Source organism: Anser anser, assembly GCF_964211835.1.
Source record: "Anser anser genome assembly, chromosome: 3".
NCBI lineage: Eukaryota > Metazoa > Chordata > Aves > Anseriformes > Anatidae > Anser > Anser anser.
Genome location: NC_139722.1, coordinates 69,007,058 through 69,031,538, shown reverse-complemented (window position 1 = coordinate 69,031,538; position 24,481 = coordinate 69,007,058). Strand labels below are relative to the sequence as shown.

At 37.2% G+C, this 24,481-nt stretch overlaps 1 protein-coding gene across 18 annotated transcripts in view; it reads right to left on the bottom strand.

Moving 5' to 3' along the window:
* The window catches only part of SYNE1 (spectrin repeat containing nuclear envelope protein 1), a gene marked incomplete at its 5' end in the record, with an annotated part of 301,642 nt that overhangs the window by 23,162 nt on the left and 253,999 nt on the right, over nucleotides 1-24,481 (bottom strand). For 17 of the 18 annotated variants that reach the window (XM_083830445.1, XM_083830446.1, XM_083830461.1 and 14 more), the window contains 8 exons: nucleotides 2,781-2,931; nucleotides 4,733-4,920; nucleotides 9,865-10,027; nucleotides 17,639-17,805; nucleotides 18,284-18,442; nucleotides 20,581-20,736; nucleotides 21,469-21,594; nucleotides 23,558-23,752. In XM_083830445.1, coding sequence (XP_083686571.1) covers nucleotides 2,781-2,931; nucleotides 4,733-4,920; nucleotides 9,865-10,027; nucleotides 17,639-17,805; nucleotides 18,284-18,442; nucleotides 20,581-20,736; nucleotides 21,469-21,594; nucleotides 23,558-23,752 — 1,305 coding nt within the window. Of the gene's footprint in view, nucleotides 1-2,780; nucleotides 2,932-4,732; nucleotides 4,921-9,864; nucleotides 10,028-14,213; nucleotides 14,321-17,638; nucleotides 17,806-18,283; nucleotides 18,443-20,580; nucleotides 20,737-21,468; nucleotides 21,595-23,557; nucleotides 23,753-24,481 lie in introns of those variants that run through there. The other variant, XM_083830453.1, reaches the window with a different exon arrangement.

Sequence of the window (24,481 nt, the reverse complement as noted above, 5' to 3'; positions counted from 1 at the left end):
TTTTTTTGCTCCAATTGTAGTTCTGCAAACTTGCTCTCCACTATTGCTCACAAAGCAAATAAACAATCTCTCCCAAAACAGGACACCATCCTTATTCAGAACCAGAGAAGTGTGATGGATAAAAACACTTCAGTATATAATTTTTCATTAATATCAGGTAACACAAGATTTCTTCATTAACGATATATACTCTTCATACTGTACTAAAGCTAAAAGTGAAATAAGCACTCTTTTACCATAAGACCAGAGACAGAAGTAAAGAAGCTGGTCCAAAAACAGAAAAAAAGATAAAAGTGTGTAGAGTCCTCTCAATACAACTATTCCTTTGTTTAAATCACTGTTAAATTGAGTAGGGGACAACCAACAAGCAGCAAATGGGCTTGTAACTGGAGTGAAATACTCAACAAAACTGAATTCACTTAAAATCACACAAGGAGAAAAAGGGAAGTGATTCTCATGCAAGAGGCACAATTATGACTATATTTACTAGAATTATGAAATCTACAAATGTGCAGTTGTTGTTTCACCTGTTACCAAGACTTGTCCAGCAAAAGAACAGCTGTGTATTTGTTTTTACATTCTTCCAGTTCAGCTACACAAGAATACATCTGTTGCCTTCTTCCCTGTAACCTCTTTTCATTTCTCTGTAAGCTATTGAGGAGGATGCAGTGTGAATTTGTATTGTGAATTCAGTGACAGTCATCTCTGACCTCCACGATCAGGAAATGAAATGTTCTTACATGGTCTTACACTTTTTTTAATTACTATTTTTATTATTTATTTACTTTTATTATTATTCTTCATCTAATATGGAGGGGAAAATAAAATTAGAAAAAAACCTCAGTTAAAGCAGAAAATCAGTTTAGTTAGTATGCATAGGTGGCTGACTTTATACTGACTTAACAGTGAATTTGCTGAATTCAACTGAATTTGAACACCAAATTCTTATATTTTCTATTCCTTTTTTTTTTTTTTTTTTTTTTTTTGGTAGTTTGAGAAACTACATAATCAGGAAGAAGAGGGAAAAGGGAAAGGAGAAAGAACCCAACTGCAGGGAAAGCTTCTAGGCTTCTAGAAAGACAGCTAAACTTTGCAGCTAGTTCCTGCAGTAAAAATCACACAAGTCTGCAGGAGAGGGAAGGTCACCTTAAAAATGGAGGTTTGATGAAACAGGTTTTGGGCAATGTCAAGTCACCTGTGAAAATCAGACAGCTAAGATTTTTGGTACTGTTTCTCATAGAGTGACTTGCTAAACAAGACACTTAGACACATGATCACTGAATAAAGAAACAATGAAAAGAAAGTCTGAGGCAGAGTGCATGGGTCCAGCAAGCAAGCATTATTATGCTCTGGTAACCTACCTCACCCTAATTAAGAAGTCTGGCAGTGTATAACAACAGAACCTGGCCAGTACACTCAGAGATGCAAATGTCAATAATAAAACCTGAATCAGTGCTTCACAGTTTATGTTTCTGAATTAAATGCCACACTAGAAAGTATTAACTTCTCTTGGACATGTAAAATTAGCATTTCTTCCTCAGAGCAAATACTTTCTAGCACCTGGCTTGTTTACAGAAATCTCTAAATAATTTGCTCTCTTTCTTCAGAGTCATTTTTCTCTCTCATCTTGATATTCTCTTTGCAAATCTAAAACTAAGCAAAAGACAATCAGAGGGATGGAGCACCTCTCCTATGAAGACAGACAGAGAGGTTGTTTAGCCTAGAGAAGGCTTCAGGGAGACCTAATAGTGGCCTTACAGAACCTAAAAGGGGCCTACAGAAAAGCTGGGGAGTGACTCTTTGTCAGGGCGTGTGGTGATAGGACAGGGAGTAATGGCTTTAAGGTAAAAGAGAGGAAATTTAGATTAGACGTTAGGAAGAAATCTTTTACCCAGAAGGTGGAACAGGTTGCCCAGAGAAGTTGTGGATGCCCTATCACTAGAAACATTCAAGGGCAGGTCGGATTGGGATTTGAGCAACCTGGTCTAGTGGGAGGTGTCCCTGCCCATGAAAGGGGGGTTGGAACTAGATGATCTTTAAGGCCCCTTTCAATCCCAGCCATTCTGTGGTTCTCTGATTCTATGACTTTTACCGTGATTAGCCACACGGACTATGTGTGCTTTGCATACAGGCTTACAACCCATTGCAATTATGAGACAAAGCATCACTTTGTAGGAGACATGACAGGGTTATGTAACAAGCCATTAAGCATTGACTGAAGTGACAGCTTGTCAACTTTTAAGGACACACTTGACCTCTAAGTTGCTGGGGACACCATGTGAACATACAACAATACTTGCATGCATGTGCATTTCAGGGATAAGTATCTAACATGAGGACATAGTACTTTGTACAAAACAATACAAGAGTTCAGAGGGCTGGTATCAGAGTGTTATGGAAAGAAGTAAAGGGATGAAATCAAAGCAAAAGCCAAGACATACAGCGTTCATTTGAAGAGGTACTTACTGAAGAGAGATTAATGAATGCTATGGAGCACCTGCTGACTGAGCATATTAAAGAGCTGCAGAAGAAAAATGCCAAGAATTCTAACTGTGGTGAAGAAAAATGAAGTGAGGCTGGATTAACTTATTAGCGTTTTTAGTTTCCACCTTCCACTGTTTTTTCCTCCTAGAAACATGCCAGAGAGGGCAGTTGCAAAATCATCAACTCTGCTATGTCAATACAGTGTCTGCTGAGTGACTTGTGTATGGGAAGGAAGAACACCAGCTGGATGCTGTAATGTGATCAGTAGATATTAAATTTCAAGTATTATAAATCACCTCAAATTTCTTCAGTTCTTCCTTAGCAACCGTGTAAAGTACGCCAGAGGAGCTCGGGAAAGCAGCTGTCCTCTCAGAGGTTTTTAGCCAATCTTCAAATCTTGAGTAGTCATCCAAAAACTTTTGCCATAACCGCCACGTCTCTTCAATTCTGCAATAGATAATGGAAAATTAAGGAATGCTGGGACTGAAGAACAGCTGACCTTCAGTACTTTAATCATCAACAGCAAACTAGTACTGCACTAAACAATAACTGGCTCTTAATCTAACTCAGACAGGCAGGTTGATAAACAGACAACAGAGGAGACTGACTCATTCCAGACTGAGCTGGAATAAGATGATGAGTTTTTTTTTACTACATCTAATTTTGGAACCGTTATAAAAAGAACACTATAAACATGCAATAGGAGCTGTAAAAATCATAGCACATGCTAAATAACTTCAGATATACAGTCTAATCTAGGTACCTAAACCAGTATTTCAGAGATTAGAAATTCCACAGTAACTTCAACTGCAGAACTTTTTTTTTTTTTTTACAGAATGCTTGAGTTGTTTTAAAGTTCTCAGTCATTATCCTGCATGGCAAAAGGACATGACTTTTTTTTTTTTTCTTTTTTTGGCATTCAACAAGTGGTAAAATGTTCTCTCTCAGTATACATGGTAACAACTTTTTTTTTTTTTAATAAAAAAAATTAAAAATTATTTCAACTTTTCAGATAGACTATTTGATCTCAATTAAATATGTGAAAGGAGTGGTTGACTCTTGACCCTGAAATCAAATTGTCTTAATATTGAGACTGTAAAATCCCAAGATGATCTTTTTTTTTGGGGTGGGGACAGCTTATATTACAACAGAACTTTGTGTGCTTTTGCATACAGAAGACATTTTCCCCAAATCTTAGATATGCAGGTCTGAAAGGAGCCTGATCCATGCAATACTCTGAGGCAAAATTTACACTTTGATGATATGTTGTTGAACTTGAGTTTCAACACCTGATTTTTTTTTCCTTTTTCAAATGAATAACTTTCTAGCACAATAACAATTCTAAATACTGATAGCTCAGCTAATTTACTATTACAAATGTATTAATAGCATACATTACCATGGAAACAGTAGAAAATTACTTAGAGATAGCAATCTATGGATATGAAGCAGGACAAACATCATTAGGGTAAGCCTAATTATTGCAACTCTCCCTTTTAGGTCATGTTTTCTAAACCTCTTGGAGTCACTGAAGTCATCCATACTTTCTCTAGTTTATTTCTCATTGCTTCCATAAAGCATGGAAAATCAAACATATTCCATCAAAGGCCTCATGTGAGCAAAATTTGGTAATTGACTTGTGTACTTTATATAAAGACCCATAATAATGCAACCATTTTCTTTTTTTTTTTTTTTCCAGTATCATGATAACTATTGGCTTTTATTCAGTGTATGATCCTTTTCTGACCCCCAGACTTTGTGGTGTAAAGGACCACACGGACACCAGGGTCGAAAGAGGATCAGTAACTGCTACTACTTTATTGATGACATAACTTCAACTCTCCCTTATTGAGGGCATAACTTCATCTATCCTTACTGAGGACAGACTCCCTTCTTATATCAATCACCCCACAGCAGTACTTTTCCACTATCTATTCGCTGGTCAACGACTTTGCCTGGCAACAGCAAACACCCAGCAACTTCCATGCCTTAATGGCTGGAGAACTAGCAACCCGAGACAACAAGGTGTCTCCTGAATCACCCTTCTTTGCTCCCTCTAAACTCTTTGCATTCCTTATGGCCTCATCGTTAAGAGTCCGATGTTATCACCAACTATGGGGCTTGTCGACACCCATGGCCACACTCCCACAAGACCCTTTCCTTCAATACTGCAAACCTATCATATATATCCCATCCTGTAGTTGTGCTTGTGGAAGGAAATACTCATTTGTAGACATTTTAGACTTACTTAAGTCGCCTTTCCATTGACATTGCACAAATGTTCCTCCACCTTCTGTCCAGATTGCGTGTAGCCTGCTGGATAGAGTCACACTCTGTTTCTGTGGCACAGGCATCACAGTCATGAAGAAGCACTTCACACAAATTGAGAACAGATGCTACTCCAGTGCTGTGTTTCTCTATGTCCCTCTGAAGTTCCTGTAGATGAAGAAATTAATTCTTAAGAGAAATGACAAAACATGCGTAAATACAGATGCATTTCTGTTCTACTTAATCAAAAAATAACAAAAACAAACAAACAAACAATTGCAAACAGGAAAAAAGCAATCTATTAAGATAGATACTGTGCTTGTGACAGCACAAATATTGATGCAATGTTATCAGCGAAGCTAGGAGAACCTGGCAGCATGACGAGCTCTCTCAGGAGCTATGGGACAAACTGCCAGAGCTCTGCATGCTCAGATGAATATCTTTCAGCTACATTTAATCAACAACACCAATGACATTCCCATCCCTTCTCCATTATCATAGAAAGTGTAAAGCAGAAGTTAGTAAGAGAAGTGTGCCAGGAAAAACTGTTATCTACTGGAGGGGCCCTTCATGAGTCTACTCTTCCCCAGGCAAGGTAGCTGCATAGTGGCATGTCTGACATGGAGATTGGCAGCAGCACATGTCAAACTGCATATTTAGTAGGAGTTTATTCCTTCAACTTTCAAAACATATAGCATTTTAATTGGAATTGGAAAGGAGTATTTAGGACAGCTAAAGAAAATGCACTTATGTGGTCTTAGCACTTGTTATATGTGATCAGTATTATTTCTCCTGTTGGTTTCTTGGTTGTAATGTCTTTTTCTCCACTGGTGATAATGCTGCTTCTTGAAGCATATTTTCAGCTACAGTTTTGAACTACTGGTTCAAGTTGAGACAAGCCACAAAAGTAATTGGCTATTTCTGTTAGATAAGTGCAAGAAAAATAAACCCTCCCTGACTTTTGCTTAAATTTGAAATGAACCATCAGAATATTAGATGGAAAAGTCAGGATGGACCAAGGTCAAGGCAACATAATCCCAAGAGTAACAGAGAAGTGTTAACATGACTATACCATAAAGTGATAGATTGCATCTAGAATACCACATTCACTTCTGGTTCAGGTGAACAAAATAACTGTTAATATAAGAGATGTGGAATTTTATTTATAGAATCATAGAATGATAGAATGGTTTGGGTTGGAAAGGGCCTTAAAGATCATCTAGTTTCAACCCCCCTGCCACGGGCAGGGACACCTTCCACTAGACCAGGTTTCTCAAAGCCCCATCCAATCTGGCCTTGAATGCTTCCAGGGATGGGGCGCATATAGCTTCTCTGGGCAACCTGTTCCAGTGCCTCACCAACCCTTCTTCCTAATGTCTAATCTAAATCTACCCTATTTTAGTTTAAAACCATTACTCCTTGTCCTATCGCTACACTCCCTGCCAAAAAGTCCCTCTAGAGTTTGCCTGTAGACCTGCTTTGGAAGAACCTCCCTGGAGCCTTTTCTTCTCCAGGCTGAACAACTCCAACTCCCTCAGCCTGTCATCATAGAAGAGGTGCTCCAGCCCTCTGATCATCTTTGTGTCCCTCCTCTGGAATTGTTCTAATAGGTCCTTCTTGTGCTGGGGGCCCCAAGAGATGAACACAGTAGGAGAACAAGAACACGGTAACTTGAGGCTAAGTAGAGGTAAACTGAGTGGTTAGAAAGCTGCCTTGCAGAGAAGGACCTGGGAGTATTGGTTGATAGTCAGCTGAATATGAGCCAGTGGTGTGCTCAGGTGGCCAAGAAGGCCAACAGCATCCTGGCTTGTATAAGAAACAGTGTGGCCAGCAGGGCTAGGGAATTGATTGTCCCCCTTTACTCGGCTCTGGTGAGGCCGCACCTTGAGTACTGTGTTCAGTTCTGGGCCCCTCGCTACAAGAAGGATATGGAGGTGCTCGAGCGAGTCCAGAGAAGGGCAATGAAGCTGGTGAGGGGTCCGGAGAACAAGGCTTGTGAGGAGCGGCTGAGGGAGCTGGGATTGTTCAGCCTGGAGGAGGCTCAGGGGCGACCTTATCACTCTCTATAGGTACCTTAAAGAAGGCTGTAGCGAGCGAGGTAGGGGTTGATCTATTCTCCCACGTGCCTGGTGACAGGACGAGGGGGAATGGGCTAAAGTTGCGCCAGGGGAGGTTTAGTTTGGATATTAGGAAGAACTTCTTTACTGAAAGGGTTGTTAGGCATTGGAATGGGCTGCCCAGGGAAGTGGTTCAGTCACCATCCCTGAAGGTCTTTAAAAGACGTTTAGATGTAGAGCTTAGTGATATGGTTTAGTGGAGGGCTTGTTAGTGTTAGGTCAGAGGTTGGACTAGATGATCTGGGAGGTCTCTTCCAACCTAGACAATTCTGTGATTCTGTCATTTTGCTTGTAAAAAAAAATGTTAACACACAAAAAGAAACATAGTGTCGACATACTGTCTCTACATAAATTTAAGCTCTAATTGGACAAACCTTTCTAACAACTAGCAATATGAATACAGCCTTCCAGCAGGAAATGAGGTTTAAATATAGAATCTAAAATCATCATCAAATTTGAAATGGAGTAATCTTATCTTATATCAGTTATCTGATTTTGTTGTTTGTGATGATTGGACTCGATGACTTTATTAATTTCCTGTTCTCATATATGAAACAGAAGGATATTTTGTGAACACCTGTATGAGAAAGTGGAAAATCACAGTATTTTCTCCTTCAGCACTGTCCCTTTCACTTTTACTTGCCTGGAAAATACTCTTTCATGATAATGTACAAGTGTTTATTCTTCTCCCTGTCCTGAGATGTTATATAAGGTGGATACTATACATAGATTCAATACTCTACAAAATATGTACTACAGACAGCTATGAGACTTTAGGCTAAACAAGTTCAGGTAACATAATCTCCTTTTTGTTGTTTTGGACTACAGCAGCAGTTACAACTGCCACATTGGTAGTCCTCAGTATTCCTAAGAATTAAACTTTTATTCACCTACAGAACTTTTCTACAGCAGATGACTATGATATATATGTATATTTTTTTCCTCCATGGCCTCAGTTGATATGTTTCTTAGAGAACAATTAGCCTTTTTGGTTAGTTTACAGAAGAAGCTCACTTCCGTGCACTGCTGTCATCAACGTACAAGTTTCTCCTGAATTATCCCTAAAGCAAAAACGATTCTTCAATTTCAACTGGTAGCAGGCTGAGAAAGTAAACAAACAAGTAATCTAGAAATGTAGCTTGCAACCCTTGGAAAATGCTTCAGTGAGGTTACACTACCTTCCCCAGGATATCCAGCTTGAATTGCCTCTTAATTTCACTATAGGGACCAGCAACCTGCAAAGCTCATTCTTGGCTGAAGAAGAGGCTGAGAAGTTACAGATTGACAGTGGGGTTACAGAAATGGAATTTGTCCCTCCTCTTTCACAGAATAATATTTTTTATGTAATCTTGTATATGAACAGGTAGCAGTATGAACAGGGAAGATAACATGGCCTCAGTGGAAGATTAAACATAAAAAAGAAGAACACTAAGAGGGAAGAAAAAGAGGGATGAAATACTTGAGATGGCTGACATGCTGGCCTTCTGAGATAAAGTGAACAGAGATATAGCTGCCTAGTAATAAAAATACTGGTTGCCATACATTAAAGTTTTTGTTTTGTCATATATATATGACAACCATGGTCTGCATCATGATCAAATCAAATCATCATCAGGATTACAAACATAGTATCTTCCCAGTATAAAATTCACTTCTATTTTTCCCCTTTGGGATTCCAGTGAAACCACTCAGACTTCCACAGAATATTGTTGAATGCTGTCACTCTATGGGAACCACCACAAGGAAATGGTGGAAACCAGAGAGACACCAGTCTCCATACCCCAAATAAGTCCCACAAGGACTGGTTATAACAAACTGTGGAATGCTTGCACAGGGATCCTAGTGCAAAAAAAGTCAAGTATCTAGTTTACTGATAGCAATGTTTAGCCTTGCCCAGCACTTCACCATCTCAGAAACACAACTCATTAGTTACACTTGTGTGTTATGAATTATTAACCCTGTGTAAATTGCATATAGAATATTAATAAGCAGTTCTGCACGGCCATGTAGAAAATCAGTTGGGGAGCCAGAAGACACTCTGAGAACATTCTTGGGTCTCAGCCCCACACTCAGCTTAAAAGATCAAAATGCCAGTTTATGCACTCCATAAATTAAAGTTCCCCAAAGCATTCTGGCATTCCTCTTCCCACACATTTATTTCTCCTTTCGTGAAAGAACTCGGGAGAGCATATAACTCATCTCCAATGAGGCACCGAAAAGGTATTTCTGCTAATAAATAACCAACAGGAACACAACAGAAGAGTCTTCACCAGCAAAGTGCTTCTAAATAAAACTACACTGGGCAGCTGAAGGATGAAGCGCCCACATATTTCCTTCTACTGCACTGAGCCATAATCTGTGAAGTAGGCATATAGCATAGCAGTGAAGTGGACCAGGATATAGAAAGTATAATAAATGTTCTTTGGGGTAAGATTAATTGTAATGCCAAAAGCTGGTTGACATAATATATATATTTCTTTTCCTGTTCCAATGTTGACTATTTTGTTCTAGCACTGCATAAAAGCTTTGGGCGGTATAAAACAACTGATTTTAACTTCACATGTATAGTTCATGCATCTTTGCGTGCAATGTAATTCTCAAACAAGCTGCAAGATAAAACCAAGTTAGAAAAGTTGCTAAAAAACAGTCTTTTTCAAGCATGTGCAAAATTTGCAAGGTCTAATAGGTGTCAGTTTTGCCTCCTGGAACAGTCAATTCAAACAAACAAAAACCACAAACCCCAAAGAAAAATCAATTGCAATAGCTCGTTCAGGTTACATCTCTTGGTGCCTTACCTTTCTTGTGAATGTCAAACAGCTCCCAGTAGACTCGATGTCAAAGCCAGCAGAAGGCTCTATAAGTGACACAGTAAGCACCACTTGCCTTGATATTCGAACACTTTTTTGCCTCATGCCCTGGGTATGAGCAGCCCAAGGACACACTACTTTGTTTCTCCCAATGCCATTGTGCACCTTACAAGTGTTTTGTATTTTACCTGCTGTTCATTTAGCTTCCTTTGTATCTCCTCAGAGTCGCAAGTTTCATAGACAATTGGTTTGGACAGCTCTGACTCAATATGGGCAAGCCAAGATCTCAGGCTACTCATGTTCTTATCCAGCTGCTGCACTGCAACCAGGGTTTCTTTCAACTTCTTTACCCTGTAAAGAAAAAGAAACAGGAACATAGATACACTCTGAAGAAGAATTTCTACAGTATGTGGTTCAGGGGGATTTCAGAAGAAACTTAACATAGATGGCAACTTCTGTTCTGAAGTCTTCCTTTATTGAGTAACAGAGGTGTATTATCTATACAAATAATCCAGCATTCATAGGTTCTGGTTAAGAAAAATTAAGAGTTTGCTAATTCCAGACAACATTTTCAAAGGTTCTATACCGTTATCTGTTGAGACAAATGTTTGTTAGAAATACAAATATGTATATATATTTAAATAAACTCACACACACCAAAACCCAAAATAATGTAGCTAATTTAGTTGCAAACTTGACTAAAAGAAGACAAAAGATTTTAGACTACAAATAACTGGTCCAGTTAACCAGTACTGTTGGTGTAGTGCTCTGAGTGAACAGATCGTTTTCACCCTGATGATTTTGAAACATTGAACTATTGTTACAGTGACAGTTGTGCCTGAGTAAACAGATTTTAGTGAGAGAACTCAAACTGGGAACTTAGTGAAAATTCCTGAATCCCAAGGGCTGCTTTAAGATGTTCTTGGTCTTAATGGACTACTTCAGATTTAAATGATGAAATCGGAATGTATTTTCATAGTGATATCTAAGTAGTATTTTTCTGGAGGCCCTGACCCTGCAAAAGTACTGGTCAGGAAAAATTATACAGTGCTTTTGATTTAAATGTGCATTAAGATTAATGAGTGAGAAAAATTTCACTAAACCTTCAACCTGTGCTGATATTTTTCACTTCAGCCTGTTTCATCTGTAAAAGTCTTTCTCAGTAATTCCTTCCTTCTTACCCCCATGTTACCTAACATACATTAGAGGATTCTGAAATTGTTTCTAAGTTTTCTCTCTCTTTTTTTTAAAATTCTTTTATTTGTTTGTTTGTTTGTTATGCAGTGCCACAAACATTTTTGAGTAACATTCCCTCCTATGCTTCCATTGTTCTTCCACTTAAGTGTTTCAATATCAGAAAGCTTTAAGAGATGAGTGCACCTTGGAACATACTGACTAAATTGGACTGAAAAAGACAAGACTACTGAATTCATCAAAGAAAAAAAATGCCACCTGACTATCCCATAATTCAAACAGAGCAATTCATATTTTGTCCATAATTCTAAATTGAAATTTATCAAGCATTTCCACATTTAATGCTGTACATGAAGCTGACTACTGAGGGTTTGCTATGGGTGTCCATTCCTTACCAAAGAGAAATACTGAGATCTTAATATCAACTTTGAAAACCGCAAGACTATTACTCCCCGCCCCCCCCCCCCCATTTTTAGACCTCTCTTAGGTCACAGATAATCAAATGTGGATATTTAGCACCAAACAGACTCAAGAACAGTACAAATCTGGCATCTTTCATGCCAGAGTCTCATGACCAACATCTGTAGAGTTGTTATCAGAAAAAAAAAAATAAAAATCTTGGTACTTTGAAAAAATCTAAGTAATCTGAAAATCTAGCTATGAAGTAATTGAAGACAACACCATTGTGCTGGAAGACAGCCCAATTCCCAGTCAATCAGGTCATCCCAAAACACAGCAATGTATTCAGCCTTGGAGAGACACCATGAGCAACCAATCTTTGGGGTACCATCCCTTCTTCACTTTTGTGTTATACATGTGTTTTGTGGGTTTTGGATCAATTGAAGCTTGCTTGTAGGATAGGCAAGAAAGTTGGTTATCACTCATTCTGACCTCACATACAGTTTTTCAGTCTAACTGGGGTGAAATCCAGCTCATTTTCTGCTTATACTCTCAAGGCTGAATGCTGTTGATCTTTTGCAGGTGTGCTGGAATGAGAAAGGGAGCAATGAGTCACATCAGGCCTCAGCATACAAGCAACGCTGCTCTATCATTTGCAAGCCCAAGCTGTGAACCAGGCTTTTCATATTGGCAGTTTTATAGTACCCTATTATCTTTGCTAGATTTAATTTAAATTTTGCCTGACACATCTGATAATCAGAAAGTACCCTCTTTGTCTCAGTCAGACTGCATGGGACTACTTCTCTGCCAGGCTCCAAAAAAAAATAAAATATATATATATATAAAAACCAAATAGCACTATCTTCACTCACCTGACCTAAGTTACTTAAGAGACAAAAAGAAAAAAATAAAAGTGATGTATGAAAAGAATTCTCAAACCAAAGCCAAAAACTACTTCTAAACCTGCCCTCCCTCCAAAGGCTGTTGCAATTCTTAAGTATACCTGCACCTAAATTCCAAAAGTAAATAAATAAAAAGAAATATATATATATCTTTCAAGAAAAAGACAGCTCCTTCCCTCCCCCACTACCTTTATTGTTCATACTGTTCATTTTTTGTACAGAGTATAACATAACAGGTTCCTTGCCCATGGTACAGATCGAAGCAAATAAACATGTGCTTCTTGGAATATGCTGGGCTTCCTTTTTTTTTTTTTTTTGACTGAACAGTACTATGCTGTGACTGCAGCTGTTCTGAAAATTTACTCTGACATCCAGCATGTCTAACAGTTTCTCTTCTGAATTTTAGCAAGCAAGATGCATGTGTTCTTAATCTCACTGAACACTGTGCCTGTGTACAAATAATTACATAATGTGTATGCAAGAAAAAATTGTCTTCCCCTTGAAAATGTAACAGCTCAAAATCATATATTTCTATGTTAATGGCAGGGCCTGAAAGACTGAAAATGAAACTAAAAGCTCTACTTAGAGACAAAGGTCAAATTAGAAACCATCCAAATATGTGGTATTCCTAGCCAACTGTAATTTTTGATCTTTTGAGATTTCATTTACAAGATTATGTTTAAACAATTATTCTGATAAGCATCTCATGCTTTTGTTGCAGCACTATGCATGTTACTTGAAGAGATTTGAGATAACTTCCCTGCTTGATAATGAATACACCACATTCGAGCTCATGCCATGTTTGTTTCAAAGGTTGTTTTATATATCTATATATCTACATCAGTATTGCTACGTTTTACAAATATTTAAGACTTTCAGAAAGGAAAACACTTCAGAATCAAACCGTTTCTGTGGTCTAGTGAAGAAAACTCATTTCTAAATTTGAATGTTCAATTACTGTACCTCAGATTCCCCAAGAAAGTAACTTTCAAATGTTTATCTTACATTAAGAAAGGGCAATGGCAGAACAATTTGGAGCTGAAATTAAACCCAAATGCCTTTAATTCTAACAGTCCTAAACTAGACAGCCTGAGATTCCACTTAAACATAAACAGGAACAGCCTTGTAAATACTTAACAATGCATCATATAGAACTCATAGCTACTGCATTAGTCATTTAGACAGCTGGATACTAATGTTAAACTTAAAATGAACATGAAAACAGACAGTAAGACTATGTTAGCTAAACCTGTATAAAGCCAGTAGAAAACAGAAAAGTGAAAAAAAAGTACTCATAACTGAAGTTTCAAGAAGCATTTAATTCTATGAAATAGTTAAAAAAAGTCACTATTAAAATAAATCTTAAAATTAGTTTATGATTAAAAAGGATGTAAGGTCCATATTACAGTACAAATGTGCACAATGGCAGTATTACTGTCAGTTATAGTTGTTCTTCAGATCACAGCTTCCCCTTTCAAGGAATGAATTTATAGAACTATGAACATAACACACAAAACTTCTAGGGATTATGTTGTGAACAGGGAAAAAGAGAAATTGAATCATAAATGCAAGAAAATGTAGGCTGAATTACATGTAGTTACAGGATATGTACTGGACAGATCAACTCCAGTAATGTCTGACATTGTCTTTACAGCCTCTTTCCGTCTCTGCTTTTTGCTTGTAGCCATGCCCCTTTGATGACACAGTGAGCAGACAAATATAAAGTCTGCTTTCTCTCACGTGTATACACTTGTATTTAAAAACAGCAGTAAAAGCAGTCAACAGTCTCTTTCAGACAGCAAAGACATTTTAGGAGTTGCAAGTCTGCATTAGTTACAAAAAGTTAATCTGGGATCCAAAAGCACTAGCTGTAAAACAAAGTATACCATTATTACTATCAACTACTTTTAAATAGAGCAGAAAGCAGGCATTTCTAGCTAAGGCAGTGATTTCTATATATCAATATTTTTATCTGTTTCTCAGCAAGCCAAGACTTCAGAAAGAACTGTACCAATCAAAAGGAAACAAAAATAGCTGCCTGCCTTGTGATATCACAATTACAGTCTGGGAGATCTGAATCCACACTGCCGTCCTCCGCCATCCTCATAGCTTGCAAGTCCTCCGCCACCACCATGAAATTTTCCAGCATTAAAAAGAAAAACTTCCACTCCAATAGCTTGCAAACACTGTGCTTAGTATGGGGGAAGGAAAGGGGACAAACTCCTTTTCACTGGTGAGTACTGTACAGAAAATGTTGCACGCCAAACAAATGTTAGCAGACGTTGCTTGATAACATGAGACTGAATGGTGACAAGTGGTCATGTTTCTAAATAAAACTTGCATTCATTAACATGTGCCAGGCTTGATCTCCAGGAATGTGGATCATGAGTGCAAGGGGAAGGGAGGAAAAAAAGAGACCATACAATATTACTTTCCTTGCAAAGCCTGAGCAGTACCAGCAAAAGCACTGCTAACTGGCTGTGAACATAAGTAACATTTTGTGCAGCAGGCTGACCTATCAAATAAATTCATCTGAAAGGATAAAAATCTTTTAGAAGGACAGAAACATACATTTTTGATGATGAGACACAACTACCTTTCTGTAGCTGTCTTTTCTTCAGTTACGGATCTCCTCAAAATGGAGAGGCAAATAAAAATTTAGGTAACAAAACAGAACGCGACAAAGAAAGACTTTTACAATACCACCCAGCACAAAAACAAGTAAAGATACAGATTGGACTCATATTATCATACTATATTACTAAAGATTTTTTAGAGCACCTTCTGTTAGTTCACATCTGTATGGAAAAAAAAAATAAAAAAAAATATGAAAAAAACACCAAGAAAAATACTCCAAGCAAAGGCTGACTGTGGCTCTACAGAAAAGTGTGCAGGCTATAATATTTCATTAATGATATCAAGGATTATGATCAAAGGATATTCAGAATATGAAAAGGTGTGTTTTATTATTGACACTAGAAAAATTAATCTACATTTACTAGCTAAGTGCAGACAAAACTTATGTTATATGACATATTCCGAACTCAAAAATATCAATATAGGAACATACTTCAATATATAATGATGTATTTGAAAGAGCCTCTGCAGTCTTCTAAATATCTCCTTGGGGAATGCAAAAATTTTTGTTCAATTAGTTAACCAGGTTTTAACTCCTATCAGCCTAAGCTACAGCTGAACTAGCAAAATCTCCATAACTTAGCATCAAACTTCTCCACTATTTACTTCCCAACTTCAGAAATGCAACATTCAAACTTTCCATAGGTTTTTTTTTTTTTTTTTTTTCACTTCAGTAAGGTCTGGAAATGGAGAGGGTTGTACAACTGCATACGATAGTGCTGTGCATGCTAGTTAGAATGAAACAGAGTAGAACAGTTCCAGCTGGAAGAGACCTAAAACAATTATTGAGTCCAACTGTCAGTATACTTTGTGGCTGACTCAAGGTCAAAATCAACCATCTCTCTAGGAAGCCTGTTCTACCCTCTGGGTAAAGATTTTTTTAATGTCTAGTCTGAACCTCCCTGGTGCAGCTTTGAACCATAGCCACACGTCCTGTCTCTAGATACCAGGTAAAAAAGATGAGCACCTCCCTCTCCACTTACACTCATCAGCAAGCTGTAGAGAGCAATGAGGTCACCCCTCAGCCTCCTTTTCTAAAAGTTTGACTAACCCAGTGTACTCAGCTGCTCTTCAAAGGGCGTGACTTTCAGCCTTTTAACCAGCTTTGTTGCCCTCCTCTGGATGCTTTCAAGGACCTTAACATCCTTTTTAAGTTAGGGAGCCCAGAACTACATACAATGTTCCAAGTGAGGCTGCACCAATGCTAAATGAATTGGGAGAATCACCTCTTTTGACCATATCGCTGTGCTGTGTTTAATGCACCCCAAAATGTATTTTGCCTTCTTGGCTGCCAGGGCACACTGCCGGCTCATTTTGAGCCTCCTGTCAACCAGCACACCCAGATCCCTTTCTGTTAAGCTGTTCCCCAGCCACTCATTTTCCAAACTGTACTTAGTCCAGAATTAAGAAGTAAATTAGTTAAGAAGGCTAAATTGAAGGCTTAGTTGAAATGTTCAGGGAATAAAAGTAAGTAAATACTTCACATACATTAGTCCAGTGCTAGGACTTGACACCCTGCTTCATGATAACAGAATGAAAAAGTTTAAGTGGATAAGTTTACATAAGTTTAAGTCTGTATATCCCCTTCCTCTCCACAACCCAATAATAACACCAAATCCTGAACCCTTCCCTGTGTCTATATAGGACATTAATCTCTAATACTGAATAGACAGCACAGATGTTTTAAAGACCTGTTTTACAGTTTCTGAATGTCATTGCTTTTCACTCAAAACTTCCTGAAGGTATGATTTGAACATAACATTTGAAAATTTGTCTGAGGAAGTGTTTGAGAAGACACAAAAAATATACAACATATGTCATGATCAACAACTGGTGATGTATCACATCCTCTAAAACAAGCAGGCTCCTCAACCGTAATGCACCACTTCCTGACTTGATTGTTCTGAAACTATACAGCTTTCATTACTTTAAAATGAACTGCTGTAAAAGTAGCTGGAGCCACCAGAATGCTTCTGCTTACATAAAATTTACTGCTCTCATGCTTAAAGATTTCAGAGCAGGAATGCAGTAAAAGCATAATAAAAAAAAAAAAAAAAAGGTTAAAAAAACCCCATAAACCAAAGCAAACCCTTTTGCTGCAAACAAGACTGAAATACTCTTCAATTCATATATCCTTAAATCCCAGAAGTGTAAAATACAGAGTATACGTTTTATGAACTGCGTATACAAAACCATGCCAAAATTATTGTCTGTAACAGGAAGAAGGTTGTATAATGACTCCGAGCAGAAAATATTGAAACAAATAAGCCAATTTTGTTCATATATCAAACAACAACCCTGTATTTCTTTAAGGTATGAAAATTGCTTTTACGTTGTTCACCTTGATAAAAAAGAATATTTAAGTCCAATGTGTATATATCTACCTTCCGTTACTTTTCTCCATCAGTCAAAAACAAATTGAGCAGACTTAGTTTTAGAACTGCTCTTCTGGAAATTCAAGCCAAAACAATAACTGCACTGTTTGCATTGCTCTGCCAACATTTTTATTTTTATTTTTAATTACATTTCTACCCAGATTTAAGCACTCATCTGAAGTAAGATTGCATTGAAGAAAGCTCAAATAAATCTGGCTGCAACCAACCTTGTGTCATTCTAGCAGATAAAGTTTCAAATTGTCTCTTTTTTACTTGAAGAAATAATGTCAGAAGAAATAATGCAAAGGAAAACAGGAAAGTAAATTTCACAGAAATGTGTTGATTGCTGAGAATAAACTCATTCACATTTAATAATGAAAAGGCAAGCAAATAAAAAGATTTTAATTTGATTTTTAATTTATGATTCTTAATTTAAAACAAAACAACTGTTTTACCTGGCTGCAATAAGATCCAGAAGATGTTGCCATCTGTCATTGATCTTGCCAAGTTTGTACTCAATCTCTGATGCTTTACTCTCGTGGCTGGCTTTAGCAAGTCGCTCTCCCATTTGCTGGAGCTGGATTTTGTTCTCCTGAGCTACAGCAATTTCCTCTTGATAATCCTGGACAGAAAAGAACAATCAGAATATAAATACTGAATGCATTCTGCCCTACACTACTGAAGGAACCATACAGGAATACAAGTGAATGTTAACGTGTTTTTGTTCTTCTGGTGATTGGTACAGTAGAGAGACAATCTCTTAAATATTAGGGTATAACCACGAACAACCTTATCAGAAGAATGGAAAAAAAAACCACCAACCAACCAACCAACAAAACCCTTCTACAAATACATTGCAGTAAATTCTGACTGGACATTTAGTAAAGCACTCAGTTGCCTTAGACTTTATATTCTCTTAATTTTCTGGTATCCTGGATAGTCCCACCTTAAAAAAGACAGGAAAAATCTGCGAAGTGAGAGAATAAAAATACGCACTGGAATTTATAAACAGGTAAAATCTCTATTTCAGCTAATTCATTATCTTCTTTGCAACACAAACCAAGCAAGAGTTAAAAAAACAGTTTGTAATTGCACTATACCTTTTTAAGTTTCTCAATCATTTCTTCTATGAGGATGTCACCATTTTGAGAAACTTTACTTTCCATTTGTGTCAGCCACTCACAGAGCTCCTTGTTCTTCTCGCTGAAGACAGCCCACTCATTCAGTCTCTCACTAACTTGCTGTCGACGTAAGGAGACCTTAAAACATTTAAACAGAATAAATAAATAAATAAATAGAAGTACGTTAATTTAAGAGATAGCTGAAGCACTTTGTGCCTCTGTGTGAACTCCTCTGGCCCTGCAGATGAACTCCAGCCACTTACTTCTATTACAACAAACTGCAGTTGTACTGCAAATACTTTGCATGATTCTTTGTAAGTTGAGAGAGAAGTGTTACTCTCAGAATTCTTGCTAGTTACATCCAATTGCATAGAGGGATGCATCCAAGTACTATGCTTAGTGTCATGTCAATATATTGTTTCATAATGTCTCTAAGGTTTCATTAGAAGAAGGAAATTTTCTTAAAATTTTTGTTCACTTATAAAATGCAATAAGGTATATTAATGGTTTATTTTTAGTCTAAGAGATTAATTAAAAGGAAGATATAAATGCTTGACCAAGACAAAAAAAAATTATATATATATATGTAGCATAGACCAAACTACAAGACTTCATGATTTGTGCATGAGCACACAGCTAAATCAAAGAGACACTACATTTTTCTTCTTCTTTTTTTTTTTTTTTTATTTCTAAAATAGCACATGCAATTTTCTACTCGAGTCCCAGTACACTCATTCCACAGATGACTATTTCTCCTGAATCGCTGACACCTTCAGAGATTCCAAAGGACTTGAATATGTCCTGACAAGGAAGAATAGGCATAAAACAAACAAACAAATGCTGTAATTTGTAATTAATACTGGAAGAAGAAAAGTGTTGCTAAGTTTAAGAAATGAGTAATAGTCCATCCTTGACAGGAAAAGGATGGAAAATGAAATCAAAATAGTAGCAGAGGGTGAGCAGCAGTTGTTTCTGTAGTTTCAGACACTTGAACCACTACTTATTTCCTTCTCATTGTACTCTGAATTGCTTCTGACTTTATATCAGCATTTCAGCTGAGAATATGAAGACTTCATCTGCTCTTTCATAAGCAAAAGTGATTGTTGTGTTCTTTGACTACCATGTTAGGTTTAACAGTAGCATACAGCATGATCTTAACATTTCCCTTTTGTGGTTTTAAATTTGATGACAGCTTTCCGGAAATAAGCAACGGTTGAACACAATGTTGCACTGGGTTACATCCTGAAGCACTTAGTATGTACAAAACTTCTTTACTTGGCTACCTCCTTTCCCATAAATACATGTACAGTAACTAGACCATAGTTTAGACGTACCCATGTTGGCTCATTCAAATGCAACTAACTTTAAAGAAGTTCTGCACTGTTAAATGTAAAGCACTTTTTCTATTTTGAGGGTGGTTTTGAGGCCTTCATAGGAAACTGATGTGATGTAACTATTGCCACAATATCCCTGGTATGCACTGCGACATCTACGAAACCACAGAAATAACATTATCCTAATCTGAAAAGCTGGGTGAGGGAGAATCCACTATTTGCATCTCTAAATGCAAAAAGGATGCAGGAAATAACACTAATAGCATGATCACAGAATCACAGAATGGCCGAGGTTGGAAGGAACCTCTGAAGATCATCTGATCCAACCCCTCTGTTGAGCAGGATCACCCAGCGCACATTGTGCAGGATGGCATCCAGGCAGGTTTTGAATATCTCCAGAGAATGAGACTCCACAACCTCTCTGGACAACCTGTTCCAGTGCTCTGTCACCCTCTCAGGTTATGTACCTGAAAAATCAAGCAATACTCTTCATCTCATTGTGCAGCCAAGTAAGTCACCCTCAGAATAAGGGAAATGCAGACACTAACATCTGAAGAAGGAGAAGCCGTCAGCAGAACTGAAGGTATAAAAGTAATGCTGAGCTGAGAGAGGACATCATTTCTGTGCACAGCTACTCCACAAAAGCATGGCAAACTGTATTAATTCTGTTTTCCCCATGCCACAGTCCCACAACACACAGTATGACTTTTTGTTGTTTTAAATATGACCTCATAGGCATGGCAAAGTTCAAGAAATATAAAAATATAAGCAGTAACTAAAGGAAACATTTCAATGGATATTATCCCTGATCCAGCAAGAGTTCAAATTTGAACATTACCTGTGCCTATATGCATCTTTTCCAAAATATGCCACTTGCATTCAATTTTTCCTCCAATACCTTTTTAGTTGCATACTCATATCAGAGCTCAATACTATACTTGCCTGATAGCACAGCTCCTCCCACTGTCTGTGCAGAAGCTCTATTCGCTCACTGAGAACTGAAATATCATCTGCACTGATATATGTAGACAGGGACTCCTTCAGCAGAGAGAGGTGTGCAAGGTCATCTGTCCATCCTTCAACAGCATTCTCTAACTCCTTAAAAGAAGTGCACAAGGAAAAAAGACCAGTTTGCTAACAAACAGAAAAAAATGAATGTGGTGATGATGAACATAGATGAACATTCTTATCTCACTGAATTAATGTCATATCTGAGCAGACCCACCATTTGGACTACTTCAGCCCTATCTAAAAGAAAAAGAATACACCAACCCCATATGTTCCCCTATTTTCAACCCCAGTAGAGTACGATACATCAGCTTTGTAACAAGTAGCCACTAAGTAAAATAGCACTCAAATGTCTCAAATTCAAAGGGTTTGGGGAGTTTCAAGTATTGATTTGGACTTCTCTGTAGTGAAAATACTTTCAAATTGTACCACATTTCTCTACTGCAAGAAATATAGCATAAAATATTATCTAAGATCCTCAACCTCAAATAAGAAGCACTAAAATGAGTCTTTAAATACCATGAGCTTAAATCTGAAGCAAGAATTTGTATTATATAAATATACCATTACTTGTTGTTTCTACAGTACTTTTCAGACCCTATTCTAATCTCACTTTGATCAGTTCTATGTATACCCTGCAGGTTTTACATCATAATGAGATCACTCAGGTATTATACAGTTCAAATGTTACATGGATAGATTTTTAGCTTGTCACAGTGATGTGGGGTGGGTTTGCACAGTCAGTGATGTAAAACCTAAAGAGATTACTGCATAAAAGCATGCAAAGATGAGACAACAGTTAGCAGAGACCAAGTGCTTTACCTTGCAACGAATCTGCTCTGCGTGCAACTCATCATGGTGTTCTGGCAAAGGCTGAGAAAGCTTTTTTTTGAATGATCTTAGTTTCTCCAGGGAGTCTCCTATGCCCTTTTCAGATTTTTCCCAGTCCTGAAGGCAAAATGTTTGATAGACTTCAGTTCAGATCTAGATTATACTTCTCATACTTACGTTGGTTCATTTGACTGACTAACCACTACACATTTTCATAACAATAGCAAGCACTGAATTTCCCCTTTAAATAATACTCAGAGTCGTAAAGCTTGGGTCATATGCACAGTCATATCTTTTTTGTTGTTGTTGTTTTAGTTTTGATGTAGGTCTTTGCTAGCAGTAATATACTGGTCAAAGCCTCCTGTTATTATAGCATTGTCTATTTACAACTCCACCCTTTCAGAAAAGCCTTTAACTCCCCAAATTATTTTCAATTTCCTTTTCTGAATGGCTAATGCATCAAGCCAAATTATTTTCCATTTCCTTTCTTGAATGGCTGATGCATCAAGCTCCAGAAAAAAATAAATAAATGTTGGGGTTACTGCAAATTCAGGTCAGATCAAAGTATCTGAAGTACCTCCTCCAAATTATGGTCCTAGCAGCTACATCTAGCTTTAGTGCTTGTATACTTTCCAAAATTTTAAATGTCTCCAATATAATAAAACCCACCAACAGTCATGTGACAGCATAGCTTTGCCTATCTCACCTATTTGTTAAAGCCTATTGAAAAGGTAATCACACAGAAAAATCTGTAATAAGCCAGTCAACCCTTAAGAATGCTGGTTGTATTATACTAAGAAATACAGGAACTTATTTTAAATTGTCTATTTGAAGATATTCTCCTTCTGTCACTGCCTTAGTATTTCTCTCCTTCCATTTTTTTTCAGTCTATATCAGTATTTCATGATCGTCTTCAGGATGGAGAATTATAAATAACAGGTCTTGCAAAAAAACCTTTTCTTTAGTGTCTTTTTTCTTCTCTCGTTAATAAGTAATATGGCCTTACATGATGTTCTTAATGCAAGATATACTCTTACACTTCTCATTTTGTCAGAAGACTACTGAAAAGTCATGTATGTAGGACCAAGGTAGCAACATGTAATGAAATTTGGATATCTATGGGATGATTTATGCAATTTGTGTGGTAATTTACGTACTTCCTCACTTTCACGCATCAAGTTCTATATTTTTTGGCCAAAAAAAACACAGAACTTTTAGTTTCCCTAGATATAAGCTTTCATGACTAAAATTTCCTGATGTAATTCCCCAACTAGAAGCAGAGGTAGGAGGAACAAGGCTTGAAAGAGGAAGAAAAATTTACTTATCTGAACTTTTCCAAAATAATATTTAATTTTCTTGCATTGCTTTGCTCCTTGCTATTTACAAAGAAAACTAAAGTGTCTATAATTGTGGAATTCTATCAAGCCGCTGAAACTATTCTAAAAGCACTTGACCTATTCTCTTAATATACACAAGTCCAATTTTCATTATCCTGCATGGAAAGAGCAAAAGGGAAAAACAAACAGACCGAATTTAAATCCTGGACTACCATCTTCAGTACTTAAAATGATGTTAGCAGGCATTCTGGATGCTGCCTACATTTAAAAAAAAAAAAAAAAGTTCAATGCTCCCTCTTAGTGTATTACCTAAGTTAACAAATACTCGAGACTCTTGAAGGAAGCACCAGCTATCAGATGGCTAAGGAAATCTCAGCATTGGCACATAGAAGGAATAACACAGATAAAATTTTCAATACAGTATGTATAAAAACCAACCAGCATTGTGCAAAATAAAATACATTTTTGCTCTATGTTGACAATAGGATTGTTAGGAATATCTTTTATTAGCAGTGATGTGGAAATATCGATTAAAAGATATCAAGGAATATGTAAGCCTGTTCCAAAGTATTACCTCTTCTAGTTTAAATATTTGAAAATCAGAGGTAGTGAAATGAAATGGTAATGCAGTATACATTCAATTCCTGTATTTGTACTCATCCCTTGAGAACACTTGTCTTATCAGGGTTCAGAGTGAGAAACTGTGAACATGCTGAAAGGTACAGAAGAAATTATACACTTACTTTCAGTATTAAAGCAAGCTGTTTCTTCTGTTCTTCCAGTTGGGTGCTAGCTATCTTCCAGCCCTCCTGAATTTCTGTAAGCTCTGTCTGCAGGGCTGCCTCAGCTCCACTGTCAGCAGAAAGCAGCAATTGCTTGCCAGCTTCCACAGCAAGGATGTAACTCCCTTGCTGCCTTAGAACAACTTTCTCTTTAAGCTGCAGATATAAATGGATTTCTGTCAACTTTGTCTTTTTAGTTATAATTAGCAGTTCACTATAATTCATCCTGAAAACCATATTTTACTAATTCACTTCTATTTGGTTGCATACTTAAGCATGAGCTACAGCTCAAATACTTTGATACTTTTTTTTTTTTGATCATTTACTGCGGCAGACCATTAGAAAATTTCTCCAAGGAGATAAAGACATGGAAGACTTCTCTCTCTCCTCATTTGTATCAGCAGTTCAATTGATCTTGAGGAGAAACAGTTCCTCAAGAGCACATTATGCTTATAAGCATTATTATAAGTATTATAATACAGTATCGTCTGGCTAAAAAAGACACCAAACTGCTAAATAGATACTGCTAACCTGACATGAAAATCACATCAACCGTTCAAGGTACCCATTTTTGTTAGCTAGAATACATTCCTCAAATGGGAGATTACTGTTTTTTGTTTCAAGACAGCTTCAATATGAGGTTAGTTACAAAACAAATAAAAAAAAAAAACTAACAAAGCTTGAGAAAGAGCTTGTTAAGTTCATCACTGCATGTTCTTTACTTCCTTTCCATCAAAGTGTTGCTTTTGAGGCTACGTCAGTTTCAAAGAATAACTGATATCTAATACTGCTTTCTACCAGGCACATAGTATAACTCTAAAGTACTTCTAAGAATATTTTGATGATGATAAAAAGTTGTATTATTTCTTCTTTCTACAACACACT